This window comes from Scylla paramamosain, chromosome 22 (assembly GCF_035594125.1).
Source record: "Scylla paramamosain isolate STU-SP2022 chromosome 22, ASM3559412v1, whole genome shotgun sequence".
NCBI lineage: Eukaryota > Metazoa > Arthropoda > Malacostraca > Decapoda > Portunidae > Scylla > Scylla paramamosain.
In genome coordinates this window covers 19,417,312-19,443,407 of record NC_087172.1, presented here as the reverse complement: position 1 = coordinate 19,443,407, position 26,096 = coordinate 19,417,312, and the positions used below count along the sequence as shown (strand labels likewise).

The following is a 26,096-nucleotide window of genomic DNA, read 5'->3' as shown; positions in this document are numbered from 1 at the left end:
GGGGTGGGGAGTGGAGCCTAGTAGCCACCACCACCACCGGCTGCTGTTGACCACCGTCTCAGCGTACGGGGAAGACAGACAGCAGTGTACCCCCGACGTCGTAACTCCTCCGGATCGGTGCACGCCACTGCGGCGGGATAGGCCTCTCAGGGAATGCGCGAAGCACTCTACCTTGCCTTTTGCCATTCTGCGACTCTCAGAGACTTTCCCAAGCACTCTAGCTAGGGTGAATAGATCATTTCCCTCTCCTATGGTCATAGCCCAAACCCACATACGTGAGCGTCTTTTAAGTCACTTAAGGGAACCTGGAGGTCGTCAAGGAAACAATCTTTTCCTAAGTCTGGTTTATTCACAAATTTTCCTTACTCTTATTACAAATGTAGAAAATAATACTCAAGTTTCTTAAGTATCTATGCCTTTACACATTAAGGAAAAACTAAATTAACAAAACAATCACTTCTTGGAATAACTAAAATAATAATGTAACCTATTCTCCTCCCTTCATCTTAAATGAATAATGCATCTCACTGTATAATAAAATAATGAAACTTATCTCTTTGAGTAAATATAGTCCTCCCTACAGAACATCCGTTCTCTCTTTCTCTCTCACCTTCCGTTTTTTTCTACTCCCACAAGCTATACTATGCGATTATGTAACAATATGTAAGGTCACAACAAATATTCTGCTTTGTCTTTTCCTAGGAGATATCAAAAGTGTAATAACTTCAGAAATAAAACAAGTGGTTTCAGGGTAGGTGAGTCCATTTTAGTTATGTCTTACAACATGCAGGGAATACAGTGGTAATGTTCGTAGCACCTGCCACCAGACTGCTCCTTTCCACCAGGGGCCGACAGGGCTAAGAATGTGAATGATGTTTGAGTGTGTGGTTTTTTGTGTGGACCACCTCGTGCAGGATTTCTGGCCTGGTATAAAATATAGATAGATGTAGTTTTTAAATGTTAAAGTTACAGATTTGGAACTTCACAGTGATCTTGAAATGTTATTATGCAGGATAGACTTTGTTTATCTTTGGTGTGTTGTTATTTTCACAAATTTTCACTCTGGAAGTCTGGAAGTAGTGTCCATTTCAACAATGAACTTTTGAAATTTTCTTTGTTATTTTCACAAATTTTCATCATGGAAGTTTAATAGTGTTGTCCATTTCAAGGATGGACTCTTTTTCCTATTGCTTTCCCATTATTTTCATTAACATTTACCTCAGGTTGTGGTACATAAGTCTAAAGCATGATAAAGTGACACTCTTGGATCTCCTGTTTCTCCCTGCAGTGGTTCATCCATGTGGTCAGAGGAACGGTGGCTGCCAGCACATCTGCATCCCGCTGTGGGAAGGCAGGCGACCTGTGGCCTCATGCCGCTGCCAGCCAGGACACATTCTGGCACCTCAAGGATCTGGAAACTGTGTAGGTAATGTATTTTTGCTGTATTTTCTTTGTCTGTTAGGCATTTTTTATGAATTTGTGATATTATACATGATATGGTTTTATTGGTCTCATTGTGAAGGGGCAGGGCTAGACCAGTGTATGCTGTTTGGCCTTGATGTGGATGTATGTGGCCAGCTGTGTTATGTCTAAGCTTCTGGGGTGTAGTGGGATGGTCCACGAGACTGTCCCTTTCCACCAGGGGCCAACAGAGCTTAGAGTGAGAGTGACGTGTATATGAGTGTGTGATGCTTTGTCTGGGCTAACTTGTATGGGTCTGCTGGGTTGGTTTACTGTTAGATAGATAAATAGACACATTGTATATATCCCAAGCTACCTTTTCTTTCTGTTGGTCATGGTGATTGGGGTATTGCTATTGGAATGAGTGAATGACAAGGTAGAATACTTATTGGGGCTTTCTGTTCGATTTCTCAAACAAACAAGGAGTCAATTCATAAAGAACTTTCAATAAGGTCATGATTAGAATCAATGAATAACAGAATAGAACACTTTTATTATAGCTTTAGGTCTGATCTCATATCATCCAAGAGACACCAACATCCTTTTCCTGGATTATTATGAGCTGTTGGTCACAAGGATGAAGAGCTTTGCATGCTGATCTTGTGTACATTTGCAGCGTTTCAGCCTCAGGCCTTCCTCATCTATGCCAAGGGCAGACCAGGAATGATCAAAGGCCTGAATCTAGACAGAGAAGATAATTCTGAGGTCATGATTCCCATCACTTCCCTCACCCGCCCTACCACACTGGACTATGATGTACGGACGCAGTTTATTTACTATGCAGACATTCAGAGGTAAGGAAATTTATTTGCTACCTCTCTCTTCTTCATCTCCTTTCACTGTTTCCCCAGAGTCTTGAGTTGGCACCATATATGAATCTTCTCTATTTGTTTCTCTCCCTTGCATCTTCCTCTGTGACTCCCATCCTTTTACATCTACTGTTACTTTTACATCCATTTACTCTACTGTGTAGTCAATAATATTAGACTAACTTACTGCACCACTTTCACTGTGTTCTGGGCTTTACTTAATTCCCTGAGTCCTTTGATCTAGTGGCAGTCTATTATAGTAGAAAAATGTGATGATAGACCAATGAGAGAAGTAACAATTAAGGGAGAAAACTTTGAAAACGGTGGAAGTGAGTATGATATGACTTCTTAATATGACTGTGCCTTGCTTTCTATAGAATTTTCATAGTAGATAATGTGTTAATGGGCCTTCCTACCAGTAGTGAGTGGATTAAAGTGGGCTGCTTCCATGCATTTCAGATTTGTCATTGAGCGCAGAAATCTCAATGGAACAGTAAGGGAGCCTGTGGTGACCTCTGCTGTCTTTAACATTGAAGGGCTGGCGGTGGACTGGATGGGCAGGAATATTTACTGGACGGATGAGGTAATAATTATTTAAGTAAGAGTCGAGTAAAGTTCAGGCCTAGTTGGTGAGTTTAGGTGTTATTACCAAGAATAGAATGTAATATTTTGTCTTATCACTGTATTTTCTCAGAATGTACTATCATTGAGTCAGGTTAGGTGAATTATGGGCCACCAGAACCAAATCTACTTTTATATTCATCTTAAGTATTTATGTATCAGGATTTCCATTTAAGTGAACATCCTCATACTCCATCCTGTAATATATCCTGAGCCTACCTTTTTATTTTTTATTCTTTTAAGTTTAAAGTAAATCTTATTTTTGTTACTTTTATCTTTCATTTTAACATTACTAGTATTTTCTTGCAATTTTATATTTCAGCCTCATACAGCCTTAGTTGTTGTGGTGCTGTATGAATGATATTGTGTATCCTGTCATGGGCTCACCTGTTTTCTTGACTGTTCCTCTGCATACCATGGGAAGTCTGGCAAGGTGGAGGGTTGTGATGAGGGTGGACGTGATGACTAACAGGACCCAATTCTCTTCCAGGGAGTGTCTTCAATATATGTTTGCTCAATGGAAAACCCAGAGAAACGTAAGATGTTGTTGCACGGAAACCTGACCAATGCCCGAGCCATCGTGCTCAACCCCAGGGACGGCTACATGTACTGGTCTGTGTGGCACTTCACCTCCCGGGGCAGGCAGGCCACCACCGCCAGCCAGAGTGTCATTGAGCGTGCCTGGATGGATGGCTCGCACCGGGAGCCCTTTGTCATCTCTGAGCTACAGTGGCCCAACGGCCTCACTATTGATTTCAAGGAAGGCTTTCTGTACTGGTGCGACGGCTACCACAGGGTGATTGAGAGAGTGAAGCTCGATGGCAGTGGGCGTGAGGTGAGTGATGTACATGTAATGTTTATTTAGAAAGCATCCTCAAGCTACTTTCCTTGGAGATGAGTCTACATGTATGTATTTATGATATATATGTATGTATGAGTGACTGATTGCCCATGCATTGTGCTGATGGACTGAAAGAACACTGCCATGCTACTCCCTGTGTCATGGAGGGTAGCCAACAGGGACAGAGCAAAGGGAATGGGGACCCACTCCTCCATATTTCAGTTCTTATAGTGTGATAAATCTTGACTGCACTTCTTCAAGGAAATCTCAGTCTGGCATATGAAAACTTAGTCTAGAGGGATGTACACAACAGAAAAATTTCAAAGGTTTTTTCCCATGCACACTATCCCTCACCATTCCAATCTTTCCACACCTGTCATGCCATTATTTCACACACTTATATAGATGGTGGGTCCAGCACACCTTTGTACACCAGGGGTTGCTGCATTGTGTGTTGGTGAGGCATGTGTATCATAACACTGAGGTGCATGATGGTTAATGAGTGTGCCTCTTCTGTGTAGGTGGTGTTGAGAGGCTCGGTGATGAGTCACCCCTACGGCATCGCCTACCATGAAGGATTCATCTACTGGTCAGAGTTCCAGAGTGGTGCAATTAAGCGTGTCAAGCTGGGCAATGATGAAGACCCTGAGCAGCTCAAGCAGGAGAGCCCTTACATATTTGACCTGAAAGTCTTCACTAACAGCAGCCAGCAAGGTGAGGCTTTCTTCTCTACATAGCTCCTCAGAATGAAGAAAAATAAGAGAAAAAATATAGAAACCTTGTGTGTTAAAAGGAAATATTAGTGAATTGCACTTTACAATTGAGCCATGTTCTCTAGAAGCTCTCAAATTGAAAGTTCATAAATCAGGATCAATCATAGATATTTATTTTTCTGTTGTATGTATTTTCTTTTATTGTAAGTTTTGTTCATAGGTATGAAATTGGCAAAAAAAATTGTTTTACTTGTAACTTCTAAAATTTGATTCAAGACACTTATACTCCAACTTTGAGCAATCCATTTGACTATTCTCTTTTGGCACCTCATTTTGCCTTTTTTTTTTTCTTTTGCCTTAGTCCCTTCTTACATAAAAAAAAAAAAAAAAACAACTAGTTGAGATTCTAATTTAATCTTTCTCCCAATAGATGGCAATGACTGTACAAATGGAACCCTGCAGTGTATGGACTTGTGCCTAGCCACCCCAGAGGGCCCTGTGTGTGTCTGTGCCAAAGGCCGCCAGCCCAGCGCCACTGACCCCAAGCAGTGTGTTACCATTGCTAATTTCACAGAAGTAAGTCTGGCCACTCTACTGATAAGTACATGCTTGTGTGTATTATCTGCTCTGGCATCTTATTTCTTGCCTGAAAAAGATTAAAAGAACCAGTAAGAGTTTTTTTATGTAGACTTGAGGCTTAATGAATGGAAGAGTAATGAGTATGCTGAGGTTTTGTCTTTAGTAATGAAAAGCTTGAAGATGTGAAAACATGAATAAATGGAATGTACTGACAAAAAGTGGCAGTGGATTACAAAGTAGGGTGTTGAATTTTGCAGCCAAGTCTGTGCAATGAGAGACAGTTCCAGTGCAAGAAGAATTTGCGTTGTATTGACAAACGTTACATCTGTGATGGCGACAATGACTGCATGGATGGCAGTGACGAAGACTCTTCCCCTGGCGGCGCCTGTGGTAAGAATGAAAATATTATTACTAATTTTTTATTTTCTATTTTTTATTATGTAAGAGAGCCACTGGCCAAGAGCAACAAAAATTTGAATAAAAAAAGGTCCCCTTAAATACCAGTTCCCAAATAGAATGATTAAATAGCAGAGGAAAAGCATCTTGAAACTTCTCTCTTGAAAGAGTTTAAGTCATAGGAAGGAGGAAATATAGAAGCAGACAGGGAGTTCCAAAGTTTACCAGAGAAAGGGATGAATGATTGAGAATATTGATTAAGTCTTGCATTAAAGAGATGGAGAGAATAGAGGTGAGAGAAAGAAAAAAATCTTGTGCAACCAGTCCGTGGGAGGAGGGGAGGCATGCAGTTAGTAAGATCAAAAGAGAAGTTAGCATGAAAATAGCAGTAGAAGAAAGCAAGAGATGCAGCATTGCAGCAATGAGAGAGAGGCTGATGGCAGTCAGTTAGAGGATAAGAGTTGATAAGATGAAAAGCTGATTCCACTCTGTCTAAAAGAGCAGTATGAGCAGAACCCTGCCCCATACATGGACGGATAAGGCCCTACACAGAAATAACTACTGGGGGGGTGAGAAAAACTGTCAGAGATGACTCAGAATGCCAAACTTCATAGAAGCTGTTTTAACTGGAGATGAGATGTGAAATTCCCAGTTTAGATTATAAAGGACAGACTGAGGATGTTCAGTGTAGAAGAGGGGAACAGTTGAGTGTCATTGAAGAAGAGAGGATAGTTCCCTGGAAGATTGTGTCGAGTTAATAGATGGAGGAATTGACTTTTTGAGGCATTGAACAATACTAAGTTTCCTCTGCTCCAAATTAGAAATTTTAGAGAGATCAGAAGTCAGGTGTTCTGTGGCTTCCCTTCATAAACTATTTACTTCCTGAAGGGTTGGACATCTATGAAAAGACATGGAAAAGTGCAGAGTGGTATCATCAGTGTAGGAGTGGATAGGACAAGAACTTTGGTTTAGAAAGATAATTGATGAATAATGGGAAGAGAGTGGGTGACAGGACAGAATCCTGAGGAACACCACTTAATAGACTTAGGAGAAGAACAGTGAATGTCTACCACAGCAGCAATAAAACGGTCAGAAAGGAAATTTGAGATGAAATTACAGAGAGGAGGATAGAAGCTGTAGGAAAGTAGTTTGAAAATCAAGGCTTTGTGTCAGACTCTATCAAAAACTCATAATATGTCCAAGGCAACAGCAAAAGTTTCACCAAAATCCCTAAAAGAGGATGACTAAGACTCAGTAAGGAAAACCAGAAGATCACCAGTAGAGCAGCCTCAATGGAACCCATACTGGCAATCAGATATATGGTTACGAAGTGATATATGTTTAAGAATCTTGTTGCGGATAGATTAAAAAACTTCAGATAAGAAGGAAATTAAAACAATGGGATGGTAGTTTGAGCGATTAGAGAGGTCATCCTTTTTAGGAACAGACTGAATGTAGGCAAACTTCAAGCAAGAAGGAAAGGTAGATGTTGATAGACAGAGTTGGGAGTTTGACTAGGCAAGGTGCAAGCACGGAGGCACAATTTTGGAGAACAGGAGAAGGGACCCCAGGTCCATAAGCAGTGATGGCATGGAAAATGTCATTGTGAAGGATCTTAATGGGTAGCATGAGTAGTTGGAGGGTGGAGGAGAGGGAGGAACAAACTCTGAATCATCCTTTTTAGCAAAGGTTTGAGCAAAGATTTTAGCTTTAGAAATAGATGTGGCAGTGGTGTTATCAGGTTGAAATAAAGGAAGAAAAGATGAAGCAGAGTTATTGGAGATGTTTTTGGCTAGGTGCCAGAAATTGCAAGGGGAGTTAGATCTTGATAAATTTTGACACTCTGTTATTGAAGGAGTTTTTGACGTAATTCTGTGCAGAAATATAAAGTGCATTAGATTCAGGTGATGGAAGGCTCCAGTGCCTTTTACAGTAATGTGAGGAGTTTTTCAGTACCATGGAACCTCAGTTCTCAAAATTAATCTCCTGGATGCCATTCAAAATCCAAAATGTTTGGAAACTAAAACTATTTTCCCTGTAGGAATCAAGGTAAAATGGATTAATCCATTCCTGGACACTAGATGATTTTTTTTTTTTAACTTTTACAACATACTTTGTGCATAAAATCATACAGAAAAACTGATTATACGAGTTGAGTAAATTAGGGGCTGTTTCCATTATACAAGCCCAAAAATTATTTTGGGGTGAGTAAAGTGATGAAGGCCAGGTGGGAGACTTCTAGGTCAGTCAGCCCATCAAGCACAATTCCTACTGTTCCCTCTCAAGCCTCAGAGAGAGTGGGAACTGCTTAGCTGGGGAGTGGAGTATGACATTGGCAATACAGTGTGTCGCCACTCCCCAACACTTTGTACTGTGGGAGTGTGCCGTCTTGAGAATCCTGTGTGCCAGCGTAGTGTATCATTGTAGTAGTAATATATATATATATATATATATATATATATATATATATATATATATATATATATATATATATATATATATATATACAGGTGTCCCATAAGTTTCCATACATATGGTATCACGAACGCCATTACAAACATAAATCCAGATATGTTTGAAAGTGTTCTTCACCAGTGGAGGACACGCATTGAAATGTGTTTTCAACACAAAGGCAGTCATGTAGAGCATATTATATAAATAAAAATGTTTTTTTTATAATTCTATAATTTCTTATAATTTTTCCTATATATGGAAACTTATGGGACACCATATATATATATATATATATATATATATATATATATATATATATATATATATATATATATATATATATATATATATATATACACACACACACACACACACACAGTATATTGGTACAACTTAACACATCAGTCATGTGGTATAGATGAATGTTATGCTTATTTTATACAATATGTTCATTTACAGCTAAATAAAGAATAAATCTATAAATAAAAAAAGGCAATTTCATTCATCCTTACCTGTGTTGAGAAGTTTTGATGGTGCAAGTGGAGGCTGGGGAAGAGGTGGAAAGGATATTAGTGCTTGAAAGGGGATGAACTTACCATAATAATGTCAGGTAACAGCACTTCAGGATTTTTTCCTCTTTCTTCTTTTATTTTCTGCTTCTTGTTAGCAGATTCTGCTTGAGACTCACTTGACCTCTTTTTCAATAAAAACCTATCTAATGAAATTTGCTTTTGCCAATTTTTCATGTTACAGAAGTGAGACAGCATTATCATTAAAAAAGTTAATGACATGGCTTGCTACTGACTTATCAAGGTGATACATTTCAACAAAATTTTTCATTTCACTCCATTTTGCACACATTTCATTAATAAGAGCACTGGGTACATCCTCCTGTCTCTCCTTTTCCTCTGAAGATATCATCAGTAGACAACTTGGTGTCATGTCCCTCCACTAGCTCTTTGACAGCAGCATTGTTGACTTCCGGGCCCATGTGTTTGCTCAGAGACACGATGTTATCGACAACTTCAGTAGGTTCTATTTCAAATCCCACAAAGTCTCTCTCTGCAACACAATCAGGCCAAAGGTTTCTCCAGGCTGAGTTGAAGGTCCTGCAAGATACTTGCTGCCAGGCCTTGTCAATAAGATTTAAATAAGGCAGATATTGAAATGGTTCTTCCAAAAGTCTTGGAGAGTTAACTCTGTGTCAGAGGTAACCTAAAAGCATCTTTGAAAAAGTGCTTTGGTGTATAACTTCTTAAAGGTAGAAATGACCTGTTGGTCCATTGGCTGAAAGAGTGGAGTCATATTAGGAGGCAGAAACTTCACGGTGATGAAGATGAATTCTTGTAGTAACTCAGCCTCCAGGCCTGGGGGGTGGGCAGGGACACTGTTGACCAAAAGAAGGCACTTGAGTAGGAAGTTATTTTCACACAAGGAGCAAAAATGTTATGGATCCATTCCAGAAAAAAACTGTCTGGTCACCCAGGCCTTACCGTTGTTTCTCCACATGATGGACAACCTGCTTTTCATAACATTGTTTTTCTTTAACACCCGGAGATTCTCAAAATGATACATAAGCATTGGTTTTACCTTAAAATCACCACTAGTATTGCCATAAAGCAAAAGAGTTAGCTTGTCCTTTATAGGTTTGTGTCCAGGCAAAGCCTTTTCCTCCTTAGTTATGTATGTTCTGTCTGGCATTTTTTTTAGAAGAGTTCAGTCTCATCACAATTAAACACTTGCTGGAGGAAAAACCCTCAACAGTTACATATGCACCAAACTCTTTCACAAACTCTTCCACATCTTTCTTGTTAGCACTTGAAACCTCTTCATGCTATGTATGCCACCTCACTTATTAAATTTTTCAAACCAGCCTCAACTAGCCTTAAAGAAGTCAGTCTCAAGACTTGTACCTTGGGTTTTCATGAGCAGATCCTGTTGCAAAAACCTTGCTTTCTCACAAATTATAGCCTCCAAAATACTGTTGCCAGCCAGCTGCTTTTCATTGATCCAAATCAGCAGCAACTTTTCCACTTCTTCTAATATCCGGGATCTTTGCTTGATGGTCACAGTCACTCCTTTGGCAACATTAGCTTCTTTTATTGGTTCTTTGTTCTTAAGGATGGTACAGATTGGTGACCTTGCTAAGCCATACTCCAAAGTGAGATCAGAAATGGAAATTCCATTTTCATGATTCTGTATGATCTTTGTCTTTACTGCTGTTCTATCTATTTTTCTTTCTGTCTTTTCACTTTTAGTAACTTTTTGTTGTCCCATGGTTGCTTATGGAATAACAAAATATATATATATATATATATATATATATATATATATATATATATATATATATATATATATATATATATATATATATATATATATATATATATTAGAAATAATGCACAGCAAGAGAAATGCTGCCAAAAAGAGAACAGTATGGCACAGATGTACACTGAACAAGAGCTGCGGTGTGACTAACATGCTCACTGCAGTGTGTGCTGGCTGCTGTGTAGCTTGTTTTGAGAACCAAATTGTGGTATGGCAACCAAAGCAATTATAAGTTAAAAAAAAAAATAAATAAATAAATGATTTGTTTGAAAAGGGAGGCATTTGGTAACTGAGGTTCCACTATATTTCTTTTATGCTACTAAAGGGGAGGCATTGCTAAAGTAATGATTTAAGGAAGATTGTGAAAATATGGTTTTTGCATAGAGAGCTTAAGAAGGTTGAGTTGACATGAATGATGTTTAAGATAACACACTTGTTACTGTACATATCCAGAAAAGAATGATTATTTGATGAACTGCTTTTGTTTGTTGTTGTTTAGCCAAGGTAGTAATGAGCACTATGACATGTCTTCCAGAATATGCCCAGTGCAAACACGATATGTTCAAGTGTGGCAACAACCAGTGCATTGATCCCCACTGGGTTTGTGATGGCGACCCAGACTGTGCCAACGGCTCGGACGAGAGTGAGGAGAAGTGCCTCGTGCTGCAATGCTCGGCTGACAAGTTCAGGTACCAGAGGAATGCTGTGAGGCATCAGTGCTGCTCCTGTCATTTGATTTAGTTTTATGGTTTAATTGTTTTTTCTTTAGTGTGTCAATATTGTTGCTCCAGTTATCTTGTTACTTTTGTTGTTTGATGAAAGATTTTTTTTTACTTTTACTGCTGCTCCTGTCACTTGATTTAATCTTATGGTTTGATTAGTGTCTTTTCTTTGAGGCATCAGTATTGTTGCTGTCATCTGACTTAGTTTTATAGTTTGCTTTTACTAACTGAGTGTTGGTATGTGGCGCCTGCAGGTGCAAGGTGTCTGGCCACTGCATCCCCCACTCCTGGGTGTGTGACATTGACAGAGACTGTGGACCAGAGGACGACTCAGATGAACACTCGTCTTGTGGTGAGTTCTACTGGTGTATTATGGATGGCCTACCTTTTTTCACATGTTATGGATGCCTTAACTTTTTTTTACATATTATGGATGGCCTACCTTTTCCCATGGTCTACCATTTCCACTCTCTTTGTGCTTATTCATGCTTCCTTGCTAGTGTTTCCTCCAGTTATTACATCCCTTGACTCTCTCCAACCTCCTCCCTCAAACTAGCACCCTCACTCCTTGTTCCACTTGAACCACCCCTTCTCCTTCCACTTGAACTACCCTTCCTCCTTCCATTTGAACCACCCCTCCTCCTTCCATTTTGAACCACCCTTTATCCTTCCACCTGAACTATCACTGTCTTGAACTGTTGTGTTGAGGAAAATTATTATGAGTACAACTTTAAGAGGCATTCCTGAACCTTATTTGTGATTATTAGGATATTTTTTTATTAAAGCCAAACTATTTGGAGGCATACTGTACCTAGTTTCCCTTGTCGTAACCTACCATTAACATGTTCATCTGTACCTGACCACAACATTATATAACCTCACACACTGAACAGATTATGCAGAGTGTGATATGATGGATTTCAAGTGCGATAACAAGCGGTGCATTAAGTCCCTATACGTCTGTGATGGTGATAATGACTGCCGAGATGAAAGTGATGAGAAATTCTGTGATCAAATCTGTGCCAACACCACCTCATCAGGCTCTGCAGTATCTCCACTCTGTGCCAATGTGTGCCAGAACATCACAGACACAGTAAGTATCACAGTACTGGCTTTTATGCAATGGTTTTTGCTGGTGTGACATATGAGTGCTGTGGCTCAGGTGGTAGCATGTCTGACTACAGTGCAAAATGTCCTGGGTTAAAATCCCGGTTAAGGTTGGGATTTTTCTGGAACGATTCACTGCTGTCAGTTTGACCCAGTCTTAACTCTTTCATAGTGATATACAACAATTCACAGCACTAACAACAATATATGGAATCTTAGTTAGCATCTCCTAAAAAAAAAAAAAAGGGGGGATAAAAATAAGAGATTATGCAATTTCTAGGCAGTACAGTGTTTCAAAGAGGCTGTAGAAGAAGAAAAGGTGTCTCAGAGTGATTAGTGATTTAGGAAAGGTGTAGCAAATAGCAGTGAAAGGATTAAAACGGGTATGGGTTAGCAATGACTGGGAACTAAAGGTGGCAGAGAAAAGAACTGGCCATCCTACTCCTTATGCCATGGCTCAGGAAAGATAATGCTGTCAGCCCCATACTGAAGCTCACAGTTGAATACAGCACATGGCAGAAATCCAATTGTTTAGATTGCTTTGATCTGAGTGGTCCCAGTATGTTTCCCAGCTACTTTCTTTCAAGGTTACTGCCCTGAAGAATCATATATACAGCTGTCCCCTTGTAAGTTATAAGTTATTAGGAACAGCCATAGATATAACCAGATGGATCTCAGCTCTTAATAGTAATTCTTTCAGCCTTTTCACTGATAAACTCTAGAACTCTCTGCCTGTTTCTTTTTCCTTTTTGTACAATTTCAGCCATTTCAGGAGAAGAATGTAAAGTTCTGGTAAAGAATAGCTGAAAATTGTTGCATTTTTTTCAGCAAAATGAAGGTCTCAGAATTGTTGTTTATCTCAAAATTGTTGTCTTGACTTGCCATTGAAGTAAATACATGACCAAATGTGCTATGCCTAAGCTCCTCGGATGTAGTGGAGTGGTCCTCAAGGCTATCCCTCTTCATCAGGGACTGGCAGAGATAAGAGTTTGAATGATGTGCGTATGCATGTGTGGTGCTATGTGTAGGCTGCTTGTGTGGGATTGGCAGCCTGATGTATAGACAGATAAAAGTTCAGCAAAATAAAGGTCTCAAAAATTATTGTCTTGAGATCTGGTATCATGAGAAAAACACCAAATCTCTTCACTGTTCCCTGCAGGCTGTGTGTGCTGACACTGTGGGCTGCACACCTTGTAGTGGCTTCAGCACCTGTCTGGCTGTGTACCAAGTGTGTGACAAGGAGCTCAACTGTCCAGACGGCAGTGATGAGAGGAACTGTGAGGACATGGTAATTATGTTTTGCTTTTTGTGTCTGAAGGAAATTAGACAGTAATATAGAAAAATTATTGTGTTCCATGTATTTCCTTCTTTGCATTGCTCTTTCTCTCTCTCTCCCTCTCCCTTCCTCACTGTCTTTCTTACTCTTTTTCTCCCTTTCCTCCTGTTGCATCTTTGTCCTCTCTCTCTCTCTCTCTCTCTCTCTCTCTCTCTCTCTCTCTCTCTCTCCTTATCTTTTGTCTTGTGCTCTCTTACATGTTTTCTTCTCTCTTGTCTCTCTCTCTCTCATCTTCCTTTTCCCTCACCAGTCGTTCATTTTCTTTCATCAGTCATCAGTCTCCCAATATCCATTTTCCATCTCTTCCAGACTTGACCAATCTGTAGTTCATGCTGTTGATCACGCTTCACAATTCTGTATTTTTCACTTAGGATTATAATTGCCATAATCAGATTTCTTGCCTTGGGATCTTCACAGAAATGATCAGTGAAAATACATATAATTGTTCTGTTAAGTGATGTTGTGTTTTCATTTTTCCCTTGGTGGCATGTATTGTTTCAGACATGCTCTGAGAGCGAATACATGTGCCTCAGGACAAGAGAGTGCATTCCTAAAGACCTCAAGTGTGATGGGAATCCTGACTGCACTGACTTATCAGATGAAGTGTCTTGTGGTAAGTGCAGGGCTGTGGTACTGGTGCTTGCTTGTGTGGTTGTGTAGATGATCTGTCTCACTCCAGACAGTCTCCTCCCTTCAGGGATCACCAGTGTGTAGTTGTTTGTACTTGTGCATGTAATGTATTTGATTTATGTATTTGAGTATCTTTTAAGAAATCACATAAGTTATGCATTTTTTTACTCCCTAATCTCACCACTTCACTGTATTCTAAACAACCAAACATTTGGGTCTTAAAGCCCATAGAAGTACAGCATAGTAATGACAAACTGTAATACATAACCCATCACTAACTCATGATATGAACATCAATCTGAAATTTTTCTTTACAGAAAATATTACCTGTTCACACAGTGATTGGAAATGCACCACCAAGCACCAGTGCATCCCTGAAATATGGAAGTGTGATGGAGAGAAGGACTGTCATGATGGCACTGATGAAGAGAACTGCCAAAACACCACCATCAAATGCCCCTTGCCCGGCCACATATGTGACAATTTCACTCGCTGTGTCCAGCCTGACACACTCTGTGATGGACACAATCACTGCAAGGATGGCAGTGATGAGGGCGGGCGCTGTGGTTAGTTCCCCTTTAGAATTTTGTATTCTTGCTTGGTGGGGAGGCACTGCAGCATTCTTGATTTGGCTTTGGGCAGATTGGATGTCTTTGCAGATTGAAAATGAGCTAATCTAATGAGTGATTACCATTCCAGGAGAGTCTGATTGTGAGGTGATGGAGTGTGAGAAGAACTGTACTCAGGGTCCAGGTGGGCCTGTGTGCACTTGTCCCACTGGCCAGACTCTGCTGCCTGACGGACGGATGTGCTCACACCTTCACCCCTGTGACCAGTGGGGCACCTGCTCCCAGAAATGTGTACCCACCAGACACATGCACAAATGTACCTGTATTGAGGGGTACATGATGGAGCCTGACCACTTCACCTGCAAAAGTACAGGTGTGTATTTTGATTAATGCTGTTTTTTAACATATTGGACATTTTTTTTCATACATGTTATTTCCTTACAGGGCATGTGAGAGAATTTCCAGTATATCATATCATGTTCCACAGTTTGTCTCCACCTGCACTATACACACATCACATTACCACTCCAGAAAGCATCTAACTGTAGCAGCTGTTGATCATACTTTACTTTCTCTTTGTTGTAGCTAGTGTCCTCCAGTACTGTAGTTAGTATAGAGCAATGCAGTAAAACCAAACAGCCTGGTAAGGATATAAAGATGTTACTGTTTGAAATCCACTACAATCCCTTGAAATAATCACCTTTCCATGCCCCAGTATCAGTCAGTTAGGCACTCCTCATCCATACTGGGACTGCCTGGTGTGGGCCTACTGGGCTCTTGCAGCTTCCGTTATGGTCTTGTGTTCTTACTGTTATTTTGTTTTCTTTTCTTACCATTGTATTTTTGTGTTCTCACCTTTATGTTCTTGTGGTTCTTACCTTATGGCCTTTGTTCTCACCCTTATGGTCTTCTGCTCTCACACTTATGGCCTTCTGTTCTCACCTTTATGGTCTTCTGTTCTCACCCTTATGGTCTTCTGTTCTCACTCTTATGGCCCTATTCTCACCCTTATGATCTGTTCTCACCCTTATGTTCTTCTGTTCTCACCCTTATGGTCTTCTGTTCTCACCCTCATGGCCTTGTGTTCTCACCCTTATGGTCTTCTGTTCTCACTCTTATGGCTCTGTTCTCACCCTTATGATCTGTTCTCACCCCTATGTTCTTCTGTTCTCACCCTTATGGTCTTCTGTTCTCACCCTTATGGTCTTCTGTTCTCACCCTCATGGCCTTGTGTTCTCACCCTTATGGTCTTTTCTCACCCTTATGGTCTTGTGTTTTCACCCTTATGGTCTTCTGTTCTCACCCTTATGTTCTTCTGTTCTTAACCTTATGGTCTTCTTACCCTTATGGTCTTCTGTTCTCATCTTTGCGGTCTTGTGTTCTCACCCGTATGGTTTTCTGTTCCCACCCTTATGGTCTTCTGTTCTTACTCTTATGGTCTTCTGTCACTCTTACAATTCTGTGATCTCTCCCTCAGATCCTGCCATTCCCTACGCCATCTTCAGCAACCGTCATGAGCTGCTCAGCATCACACTCAACAACAAGGGGATGGGCGTGAAGGCACTCATCTCCTCCCTCAAGAACACCATTGCTCTTGATTTCTTTCATTCTGATGAGGGAGATGCCATATTCTGGACAGACATTGTGGATGATAAGATATACAAAGGAACTCTCTTGGCTGGAGGTAAGGAGGGGCTGGAGGGGGACTGGAGATAAGGAAGGGACTGGAGGGACTGGAAGTAAGGAGGGATTGGAAGTGTGTGTGTGTCTGCCTTTGCCTTCCCTTCCCTCTCTTTCACCCATTATCACCTCTTCTGTAATTTACTACCCTCCAACCACCCCAAATTGTAAATGTTAGTGTGTGTGTGTGTGTGTGTCTTGTCTTGGTTAGCCCTTCTCCTTAGAAATGTTGGTCTGGCATATATGTTTCAAGCCACATCCTCCAAGTTTGGATGATCCTTTTTTACCTTTCTTTAGGGACTGGCACCTCCATATTTTTTTTTCTTTTGTCCTAGGCCAGTACCCCTCTTACATAAAAAAAAAAAAAAAAAATAGATCAACCACCAATTCAGATCACGTCACTATACATCAGCAGCACACAGGAATCCTGAACCTTTACTTTATTGAGTACACATTTTTTAATACTCCAATCTTTTCCACAGTGCTGACCAATATAGAGGTGGTGGTGCAGACTGGGCTGTCCACTGCTGAAGGGTTGGCGGTGGACTGGATGGCTGAGAACCTGTACTGGGTGGAGAGCAACCTGAACCAGATTGAGGTAGCCAAGCTCAATGGGTCATACAGACGAACACTCATCACCTCAGACATGGAGAACCCCAGAGCCATCTCTCTTGACCCCAGAGTTGGCATGATCTTCTGGACTGACTGGGAGGTAATTGCTGACTTGTTTCAATGTGTGTGTGTGTGTGTGTGTGTGTGTGTGTGTGTGTGTGTGTGTGTGTGTGTGTGTGTGTGTGTGTGTGTTTGTGTGTGTGTGTGTGTGTGTGTGTGTGTGTGTGTGTGTGTGTGTGTGTGTGTGTGTGTGTGTGAGAGAGAGAGAATGAGTGTGTTTGTATTTACTTAGTTGTATCTGGTTGTTGTGACATGCAGGAAAGGAAGCATGCTCATATGTTCCCATTTCAGTTTAAACTTGTATCCACTGTTTTCTTAAAATTGTGAATACTTCATACATGGACCACATTCTCATGTAGATTACTCCAGGCCTCTGTGTTTATGTGAGGAAAACTGTGGTTCTTTTATGTTCCTCCAAAGAGTGGTTCTCTTCAGCACCTGAAGATATAACCATCTCTTTTCTCTCCAATCTTCCTATCAAGGCCCTTCTTACATGTTGCAATAATTAGAATTTTACTTAATGTTCTTATTTTTCTTATGGCAATGAAATTTTTTTATATTCTGTGTTACCTTTTATGGTCACAGGCGATCTCTTCTCTGATATTCATCTTTCTCATGTCTTATACACACCACCTCCAGGTCTTCTTTGGTCTTCCCACTGAGTAAATACAGTTACATGCTTGTACAGTAGATTGCAGTAAGAATGTGTACATGCAAAGTGTGTCTATCTAAATTCAGAAAAACAAGTCAAGAATTGAGTCAAGCAGCATGTCGGGTGAGGGGCGGCATGTGGTGGTGTGGATCAATGCGGAGGAGGGTGGGGGCTGGCCCAACGGACTCACCCTGGACTATGCCCTGCGCAGGATTTACTGGACTGATGCAAAGTCTGACTCCATCCACACTGCATTCTATGATGGCTCAGATCACAGGAAGGTCAGTCAGTCTCTCTCTCTCTCTCTCTCTCTCTCTCTCTCTCTCTCTCTCTCTCTCTCTCTCTCTCTCTCTCTCTCTCTCTCTCTCTCTCTCTCTCTCTCTCTCTCTCTCTCTCTCTCTCTCTCTCTCTCTCTCTGTAGATGTATTATTCTATCTGAGATTCTTTTGCTCTTGAATTTTATTAAAAGAAAATCTTCAATTAGGGAACAGACTCAAGCAAACCTGCCTTCAAAAATGATTTGCTGAGTCATATTTAAACTAGTCCCTTCATTTGTTCAATAAATCTACAGTAAATGCCTTCATGAATTTATTGTATAAATTTTTTTGAGAGTAGTAAATTGGTGTGTTTATATAATTTTGTATAATCTTATTGCTTCTTTAGTTTACATACTTTTTTTTATTTTGATTAGTTTTAATTTAATGCTAAGAGTGAGAATTATGTGTATATGAGTGTGGTGCTTTGTCAGGGATGAACTGTGTGGGGTTCCTGGCCTGGGATATATATATATATATATATATATATATATATATATATATATATATATATATATATATATATATATATATATATATATATATATATATATATATATATATATAGATAGATAGATAAATAGATAGATAGATAGATAGATAGATAGATACCTAGATGGTATAGACAATTTAATGGGTTTTTCATCATAGTTTTTGTAGCCATTTGTCAGCCTTCTCTTATATTAAAAATGTAAACAAGATACATGCAAAAAATAAAAGTTGTAATTGAGCATACTCCTACACTAATTTGCAGATAATTGAGAAGCACCACCTCCTGTCCCATCCATTTGCCATCACACTGTATGGCAACTATGTGTACTGGACTGACTGGAAGACCAACTCAGTCATAAGGTGAGTGGTTAGAATAAATTAAGAACTGGAATTCCCTGCCTGCTTCTGTATATCTCTGTTCCTATGATCTGAACTCTTTCAGGAGGGAGGTTTCAAGATGCTTATCCTCCAATTTTGGATAATTCTTTTGGCTTTCTTTTTTAAGACTGGTACTTCTGTGGGCCTTCATTTTCTTACTTTTGTTGCCCAGTGCCAATATCCCTCATTCATTAAAGAAAAAATCATTCCTATATGGCAGGACATGAGTTTGTGATGCATCGATGTGGCAAAGCATTAAAAAAAAGAAAAAAATAGTTCATATATTTCTATTTGTCTTCTTTGACCCATCTATGTATAACTGTACATAATATTAACTAAAGCAAGGATGATGATGATGATAATTTTGTCTTCCTTTCTATGTATAATTGTCCATAATGTTAACTAAAGCAAGAATGATGATAAGTATGATAATTATGATATTTTTACCTTTTATATCTTTCTATGTATAACTGTCTATAAGTTAACTAAAGCAAGGATGATGATGATTGTGATGATGGTGGTGATGATGATGATAGTGATGATGAAGATAATGATTTAGTCTATATAACTGTCCATGATGTTAACTAAAGCAAGGATGATGATGGTGATGAAGATAATGATTGCCTTTATAACTGTACATGACATTAAGTAAAGCAAGGATGATGATGGTGATGATGGTGATGTGACAAGACAGTTGTAATCCTCCTCCTCCACACAGAGCCAACAAGTTCCATGGTACAGAGGTGGAAGATGTGGAGCGAACCATCACCCAGCCGTTTGACATCCAGATTCTTCATCCAAGCCGCCAACCCCGAGGTGAGAGAGAGAGAGAGAGAGAGAGAGAGAGAGAGAGAGAGAGAGAGAGAGAGAGAGAGAGAGAGAGAGAGAGAGAGAGAGAGAGAGAGAGAGAGAGAGAGAGAGAAAGAGTTGCTATGTCTTGAATTAACAATACTAATTTTTCCTTTCTCCATCAGATGGTCCTAATCCATGCAAGGAAAATAATGGAGGATGCTCTCACCTGTGTCTGCTGAGCTTCAATGGGACTCGGCAATGCAACTGTCCCCACATCATGAGTCTCGGCTCAGACAACATGACTTGCACTCGTAGGTTTGGCAGAGTCCTGCTCAGAGTAGAAGTGCCTGGTGCTTGTAGGTTGTTGTGACTAACAGAATGATTTTTGTTAGCTCTTTTCCTCTTGCTAAATTTTCTGATAGAATGAATTTTGTTTGCTCTTTTCTTCTTGTTAAATCCTCTGGTAGAATGAATTTTGTTGCCTTTTTCTTATCGTCAAATCCTTGGCTCAAACAAACTGTCTTGAATCTCACTCACTGCTATGGTGTTGCATCTCTTGGTATCTTCTGTTATTTCCATTGTTACTGGTCTTCTTAACTTGCTTCTTAATTCCTGCTCCTGTGTCCTTCCAATGCAAGACTACTTACTCTCATCCTGGTCCTGTCTGCTTTGCTAATGTAAGAGTTAACTATTATTTTCACTCTTCAATTCTTTTTACTGTAAACTCTGGATCTATCTATCTGATTGCTTTTCCCTCTTTCCTATGATGAGCTGTTTCAAAAGAGAAGAATCAAGACATCTTAAACTAAATTGGGCAGCTGTTTTGATTCTTCTGTAGTTTCTGAGTTTTAGATTTTTTTTTTTTTTTACTAATTTCAGTGCTTTTGGCTGGACTTCTAAACACATAAAAAATGTTAACAGAACCGTAGTATGTATCTGACTTATCTAGTTCTTTTGCAGCCATGATCATAACAGTTTGTCTTCCAGCTGTTGCATTGTGAATTGGGAGAACTTTTCAGGGACTTAGGGCTTGTGGGTATTGGGTGATTTGATTGACTTCCCCATGTTCAAGTGCAGTTCTTTTACTGCTTGGGAATTATTTCTCCCATAATCACGTACAACTTATCTTTTTAGTACAGTGTCATAAATATTAGTTTTGTATTCAAGAAGAAAAGACAAAATTAACCTTTTCCCTCTCTGTATATCCATGCAAAGATTTTTTTATAGTGCTCTCCATGTTAAAAAAAAAATTACCATAGCAGTGAAGGAGAGAGTTGAATATTGTTTTGATATATGACCTCAGCATCCTTTCTTGATTACTGTATGCCATTTGAGAGGGTAATGTTTGCTGGGGTGGTTTATGTGCATCCAAACGCTGGGAACTCTTGGAAATATAAATGTGATGCCTTTTATTTCCAGGCTGTGAGAAGGTGGGAACTCTTTTGGAAGCATAAATGTGATCTCTTATATTTATAGATAATAAAAAAGTGGGAACTTTAAAAATATAAATGAAATTCCTTATATTTACAGAAAATGAGAAGGTGCTGCTGTTTTCCCTTGGTAATGAGATCCGAGGGGTTGACCTGACCAAGCCAACACATGACATCATCCCCCGTATCCCATCCCCTAAGGTGAAGCATGTCCTGGCCATGGACTTCGACGCCAGCAGGAAGAGAATATACTGGGCTGATGCTGACATCAATAAAGTGATGAGGGTGAGTTTGACTGGCTCCCTCATTGAGACTGTCATTGACACGGTGCTCACTGCCCCCTCTGGCCTTGCGATTGACTGGTTGTCAGGGAACATGTTCGTCACCTCCTTGGGGACCCCAAAGCAAATCAGTGTGGCAACCTTGGATGGCGAGTTTCTGATACCGATCATCAAAGATAATCTAACCCATCCCTTGTCCCTTGCTATAGATCCATTCAATGGCAGGATCTTCTGGTCAGACACCGGGGAGAATGAAGGAGTGTTCATGGCAACGATGGTGGGGAGTGATGTGACAGTGGTGTCCTCGCCGAAAAATAACCCATTGCTGTCTAATGCCTCCAGCCTTTCTTATGACTCAAAGGACAGACGTCTCTATTGGGTCAACCTGGGCACAAACACTATTCAGTACAAAGATCTGGAAAGAAACAGTATTTTCAACCTTGAGGCTCGCTCTCCCAATTACATAATCAGGCCAGAAGCCTTTGTTGTTTACCAAGATTTTGTTTACTTTGCTAATAGTTCAGGTACTATTTGCAAGATGAACAAGACCAGTGGGAATCAGTTTGAAGTGGTCAGGTCTGGACTGGGGAAGATTCTTTCCCTTAAGATATACGATGGGTCAGTACAGACTGGCAGTAACGCCTGCACTCAGAACACTCTGTTGTGTGCTCACCTGTGCCTGCCCACACAGAAGACCACCAAGGAATGCCGCTGTGCTGTTGGCTACAAGGTGGACAGAAAGGTCCACACACGATGTATTGGGGACGATGGTATTCTCATATACTCCAGTGATCTTGGACTGAATGGACTGAGTGTGATATCTCCTCTGACCAGTGCAGGGACAGTTGGAGAGGCCTTGACTTCAATACCAGCTGTGGGCTCAGCCACAAGGCTTGACTTTCACTCACAACAAGACCTGATTGTGTGGGCAGACAGCAACAAGGGAACCATTACCACCATTGGCAGGGATGGTACCAACCGGCAAGTCATTGTGAAGGACTCGAAGGGCATTGAGGGCATTGCAGTGGACTGGGTGGCCAACAACCTGTACTGGACAAACCCTCGAGACAATGTCATTGAGGTGTGTCGCCTTAATGGGTCTGAGCACTTTGTAATCCTTGCTAATGATTTGGAGGTGCCGGGAGCCATTGTGGTGAGTCCCAGCACTGGTTTCCTGTACTGGGTGGACCACGGTGCCAGTGGGGCAAGGATTGAACGGGCAACTCTTGATGGAGGGAACCGGAGCATTCTGGTGAATGAGTCACTTCAGTATCCAGTGGACTTGACAGTGGATATTGAAGGCAACCACTTGTACTGGGTGGACCGCAGAGCCAAGACACTGGAGCGGGTGGACCTGGATGGCACAGGACGGACGGTCTTGCTGGACGACACGACTCTCCAACAACCTGTGGCTGTCTTTGCTTACAATAACAACATCTACTGGGCTGACAAGTAAGTTATAACTCCTTCATTTTTGGGGGCCTTGAAAAGTTGGAAATAGAATGACAGGAATGAAATTATAGTACACCAGGGTGATGTTCTTTTCCTCTGGCAGTTGATTTGTTCTCTGCATTATATTGGTTACTGAAGTGTGGCAGCCATGTTTGATGATCATAATGTACTGAACATTTTACAGAGGGTATGCAGGTGGCTCTGTGAGGACAGCTCCTGAGGGCAACCTGGGGCGGGTGTCAACACTGAAGGACAGCCTGGGGGACTCTGTGAAGGACGTGATCATCATGAACTCTGACACCCAGATTGGCATCAACCAGTGTGCTGTGAACAATGGCGGCTGCGAGGAACTCTGTCTGTTCAACGGCACACATGCCAACTGCAAGTGTTACCATGGACAGGTTGACACTAATGGCAAGTCATGCAAAGGTAAGCATGAAGATGCTGTGTAAGGTGAGAATGAAGAAATTTTTTAATTAAATATGCTCTTTGGGTGTTGATAAGTTGGTCCATTAAACTACTCTTTTATACCAAGGCTAACTGGGATAAGAGTGTGAATGATGTGTGTACGGGTGTGTGATGCTTTGTCTGGGTCTCCTGTGTGGGATTGCTGGCCTGGTATGTAGACAGATAGACAGAAGTATGCTCTTTGAAGATGAGTTCCCATAGAGATGAGTTTTTGTGCACCATAATGGAGCAGCAGGTACATTTATTCTCTCTGCATAAGACTCTGCTTAATCTCACCCCTAATCTGTCCATCTTAGTAATGCAAGAGTTAACCAGTATTGTTATTATTTTTCCCCTCTAACTGATTCTCCCTAGAATTCTTTTTCTGTTTCTGTATTTTCTTTACATAAAAACCTGAATTGTCTCAAGAGAGGTGTATCATATCATCTCAGAAACTAAATTGGTCACCTCTTAAATCCACTGCTCCTGACTTTTGGGGGAGCAGAAAGCTGTGTGGGTTTTTTATCAATTTTTTCAACTTGGTCTGTTTCTCAGACACATTAGAGGATACATTTTGAGGAGTATGGCTTAACACAGAAGAGAAATTCCATAATCTGTGCATCAGTAAAGCATTAGGTATAGTTTCCAATATTCTCAATGTGTGTGTCATGACACGTGCCATCAGGTACTTCGTATTTTTGCGTCTTTCAAGTAAATATAACATATGCCATTTGTCAATGACTATTCATAATTTTCCTTACTATATTTTCTCAACAATTTCTAGTTACTTTGGTTATCTTAAGAATGCAGTCAGTGACTTAAATTTTGAGAAATTCCCTGTGTTCCAAATAACTTTCTTTGCCTTCACAGAGTATGAGGCTTTCCTCATGTTCTCGACCATCACTGCCATTGACAGTGCGCACATGTTTGATGAAAAAGAACCCAACACTCCCTTGAAGAAGATCACCTCCAACCTCATGAAGAACGCCATCAGCTTGGCCTTTGAGTATTCCACCAAACGTGTCTTCTACTCAGACATCCAGAAGGGAAGCATCAACACAGTCTTCTTCAATGGATCTGGCCACAGTGTCCTTGTTGAGAGTGAGTACAGGGATGGAGGAAAAGAACATGTGTATTGATGTTTCAAGAAATACAGAAAGTAGTAGCATGCATTATCCTTTTACAATAAGAGGTGACTTTACATAACTTAATATATTATTATGTCCTCTCATCACACAGAACAGTTGTCTTTTTTAAAAATGAGTACAAGGATGAAGAAAGAGAACCTGTGTATTTACTTTATAGGAAACATAGGGAAGAATAGCATGCATGAGAGGACTTCACATAACCTAGCCAGTATACATCTCACCACACAGAGCAGGGTTCAGTGGAGGGTTTGGCATTTGACGAAAAGGACCGAGATCTCTACTGGACCTGCCAGAGTGACCCGGCCATCAACCGCATGAGTGTGGACCCCAGCAGACAGCACAAGTTTGTGCAAAAAATTGTCCATCTTGAGCCAGGGGACAAACCAAGAGGCATTGTGGTTGACGGCTGTGAACGGTAGGTGGTGCTGACTCTGTTTTTTGTATATGTGAGTTGGTGATGTCTGGCAGAGATAACATGGCCCGGCTACATACTCCATGGTAGTGTCAAGAATACTGCCATCACATTCCTTTGGACATCAGGAAAGATGACTATAGGGAATGGGATGAGAGGATGAGAGACTTTCTTCTTGTCTTTTCATTCTTACAGTGAGACAAGGCATGAGATTGACTCATCTGCAAGGTGATAGGAAGTCATACATTGATGATTGTTGATAGGCCTGATATTGAATTGTTATTGTAAAGATGTTCTTACATTCCAGCCCATACAGTCTCTCTCTCTCTCTCTCTCTCTCTCTCTCTCTCTCTCTCTCTCTCTCTCTCTCTCTCTCTCTCTCTCTCTCTCTCTCTCTCTCTCTCTCTCTCTCTCTCTCTCTCTCTCTCTTTCTTCACTTATATAAGATAAATATCCTACTTCTCTCATGGGAAACGTTCACTTCTGTCTTTTTCCCTCAGCCAGATCTACTGGACTAACTGGAACTCTGAGGCTCCATCCATCCAGTGCTCCTATGTGAGCGGCATTGGCCTCAAGTCCATTGTGACCACACACATCCGCATGCCCAACAGTCTGGCCATTGACCACATGGCACAGAAGCTGTACTGGGGAGATGCACGCCTGGACAAGATTGAACGTTGCAATTTGGATGGCTCAGACAGGGTGGTAAGTATATATTTCATGAGAACACAAGTGCATTAGGGAAGCTGCAAGAAGTCATCAAGTCTATAGGTAGCATCTTTGCTTGAAACCTACTTACCTGTGTCTATCCATCATCTTCATCTAAAAATTTGTCTGATCTTTTTAAGTTCCCTAATGACTCCCCACTAACGACCTGATTACCAAGTCTGTTCCATATGTCTACCACTCTTATAAAAATAATTCTTTCCTATCTCCCTTTTTTTTAATCTATCTTTATCAAGCTCGAACCCATCACTTCTCTGTATTGTGAAATAAGCTCTCAATTTAGTGAATCTTAATATAACAAATACTAGATATAATGAATTTCAAACTTAATGACAAGCCTCACATTTAATGAATTTTTTATCATTATAAGAGGCACTGTGCACTGGAAGATGAGGTCAGACTAAAAGGTATTGATGTGCTGACCTATACCCACTGAGGCCTTGGTGGTCATCTTGGCTTGACTGGCAGTGTGTTGAAAATGCATGTTTACCTTGAGTGTTTATGCTGGATTCAGTCCTTGGTGATGGCACCTCTCATGGCCAGTTTATCCCACCAAAAGATTGAGCTGCTCAAACCATTTAGTGTCTAGTAATAGTAATAATGTTTCCCAATAAAATCATCACTGGTTACTGAAATGAAATTAAAGTGACATTG

The 26,096-nt window shown here is 40.6% G+C and overlaps 1 protein-coding gene across 10 annotated transcripts in view; it reads left to right on the top strand.

Annotated features, from left to right (window-relative positions):
* The window catches only part of LOC135111740 (prolow-density lipoprotein receptor-related protein 1-like), a 175,117-nt gene that overhangs the window by 59,776 nt on the left and 89,245 nt on the right, over window positions 1–26,096 (top strand). For 8 of the 10 annotated variants that reach the window (XM_064025422.1, XM_064025428.1, XM_064025424.1 and 5 more), the window contains exons 12-36: window positions 1,289–1,426; window positions 2,078–2,255; window positions 2,730–2,853; window positions 3,382–3,726; window positions 4,254–4,446; window positions 4,876–5,021; window positions 5,282–5,414; window positions 10,738–10,891; window positions 11,179–11,276; window positions 11,818–12,017; window positions 13,191–13,319; window positions 13,869–13,980; window positions 14,315–14,563; window positions 14,697–14,939; window positions 16,044–16,250; window positions 16,729–16,958; window positions 17,657–17,851; window positions 18,639–18,736; window positions 19,473–19,570; window positions 19,729–19,857; window positions 21,077–22,709; window positions 22,894–23,138; window positions 24,027–24,257; window positions 24,533–24,719; window positions 25,217–25,421. In XM_064025422.1, the coding sequence (XP_063881492.1) occupies window positions 1,289–1,426; window positions 2,078–2,255; window positions 2,730–2,853; window positions 3,382–3,726; window positions 4,254–4,446; window positions 4,876–5,021; window positions 5,282–5,414; window positions 10,738–10,891; window positions 11,179–11,276; window positions 11,818–12,017; window positions 13,191–13,319; window positions 13,869–13,980; window positions 14,315–14,563; window positions 14,697–14,939; window positions 16,044–16,250; window positions 16,729–16,958; window positions 17,657–17,851; window positions 18,639–18,736; window positions 19,473–19,570; window positions 19,729–19,857; window positions 21,077–22,709; window positions 22,894–23,138; window positions 24,027–24,257; window positions 24,533–24,719; window positions 25,217–25,421 (5,900 nt within the window). Of the gene's footprint in view, window positions 1–1,287; window positions 1,427–2,077; window positions 2,256–2,729; window positions 2,854–3,381; window positions 3,727–4,253; window positions 4,447–4,875; window positions 5,022–5,281; window positions 5,415–10,737; window positions 10,892–11,178; window positions 11,277–11,817; window positions 12,018–13,190; window positions 13,320–13,868; window positions 13,981–14,314; window positions 14,564–14,696; window positions 14,940–16,043; window positions 16,251–16,728; window positions 16,959–17,656; window positions 17,852–18,638; window positions 18,737–19,472; window positions 19,571–19,728; window positions 19,858–21,076; window positions 22,710–22,893; window positions 23,139–24,026; window positions 24,258–24,532; window positions 24,720–25,216; window positions 25,422–26,096 lie in introns of those variants that run through there. The other 2 variants (XM_064025429.1, XM_064025430.1) reach the window with 2 other exon arrangements.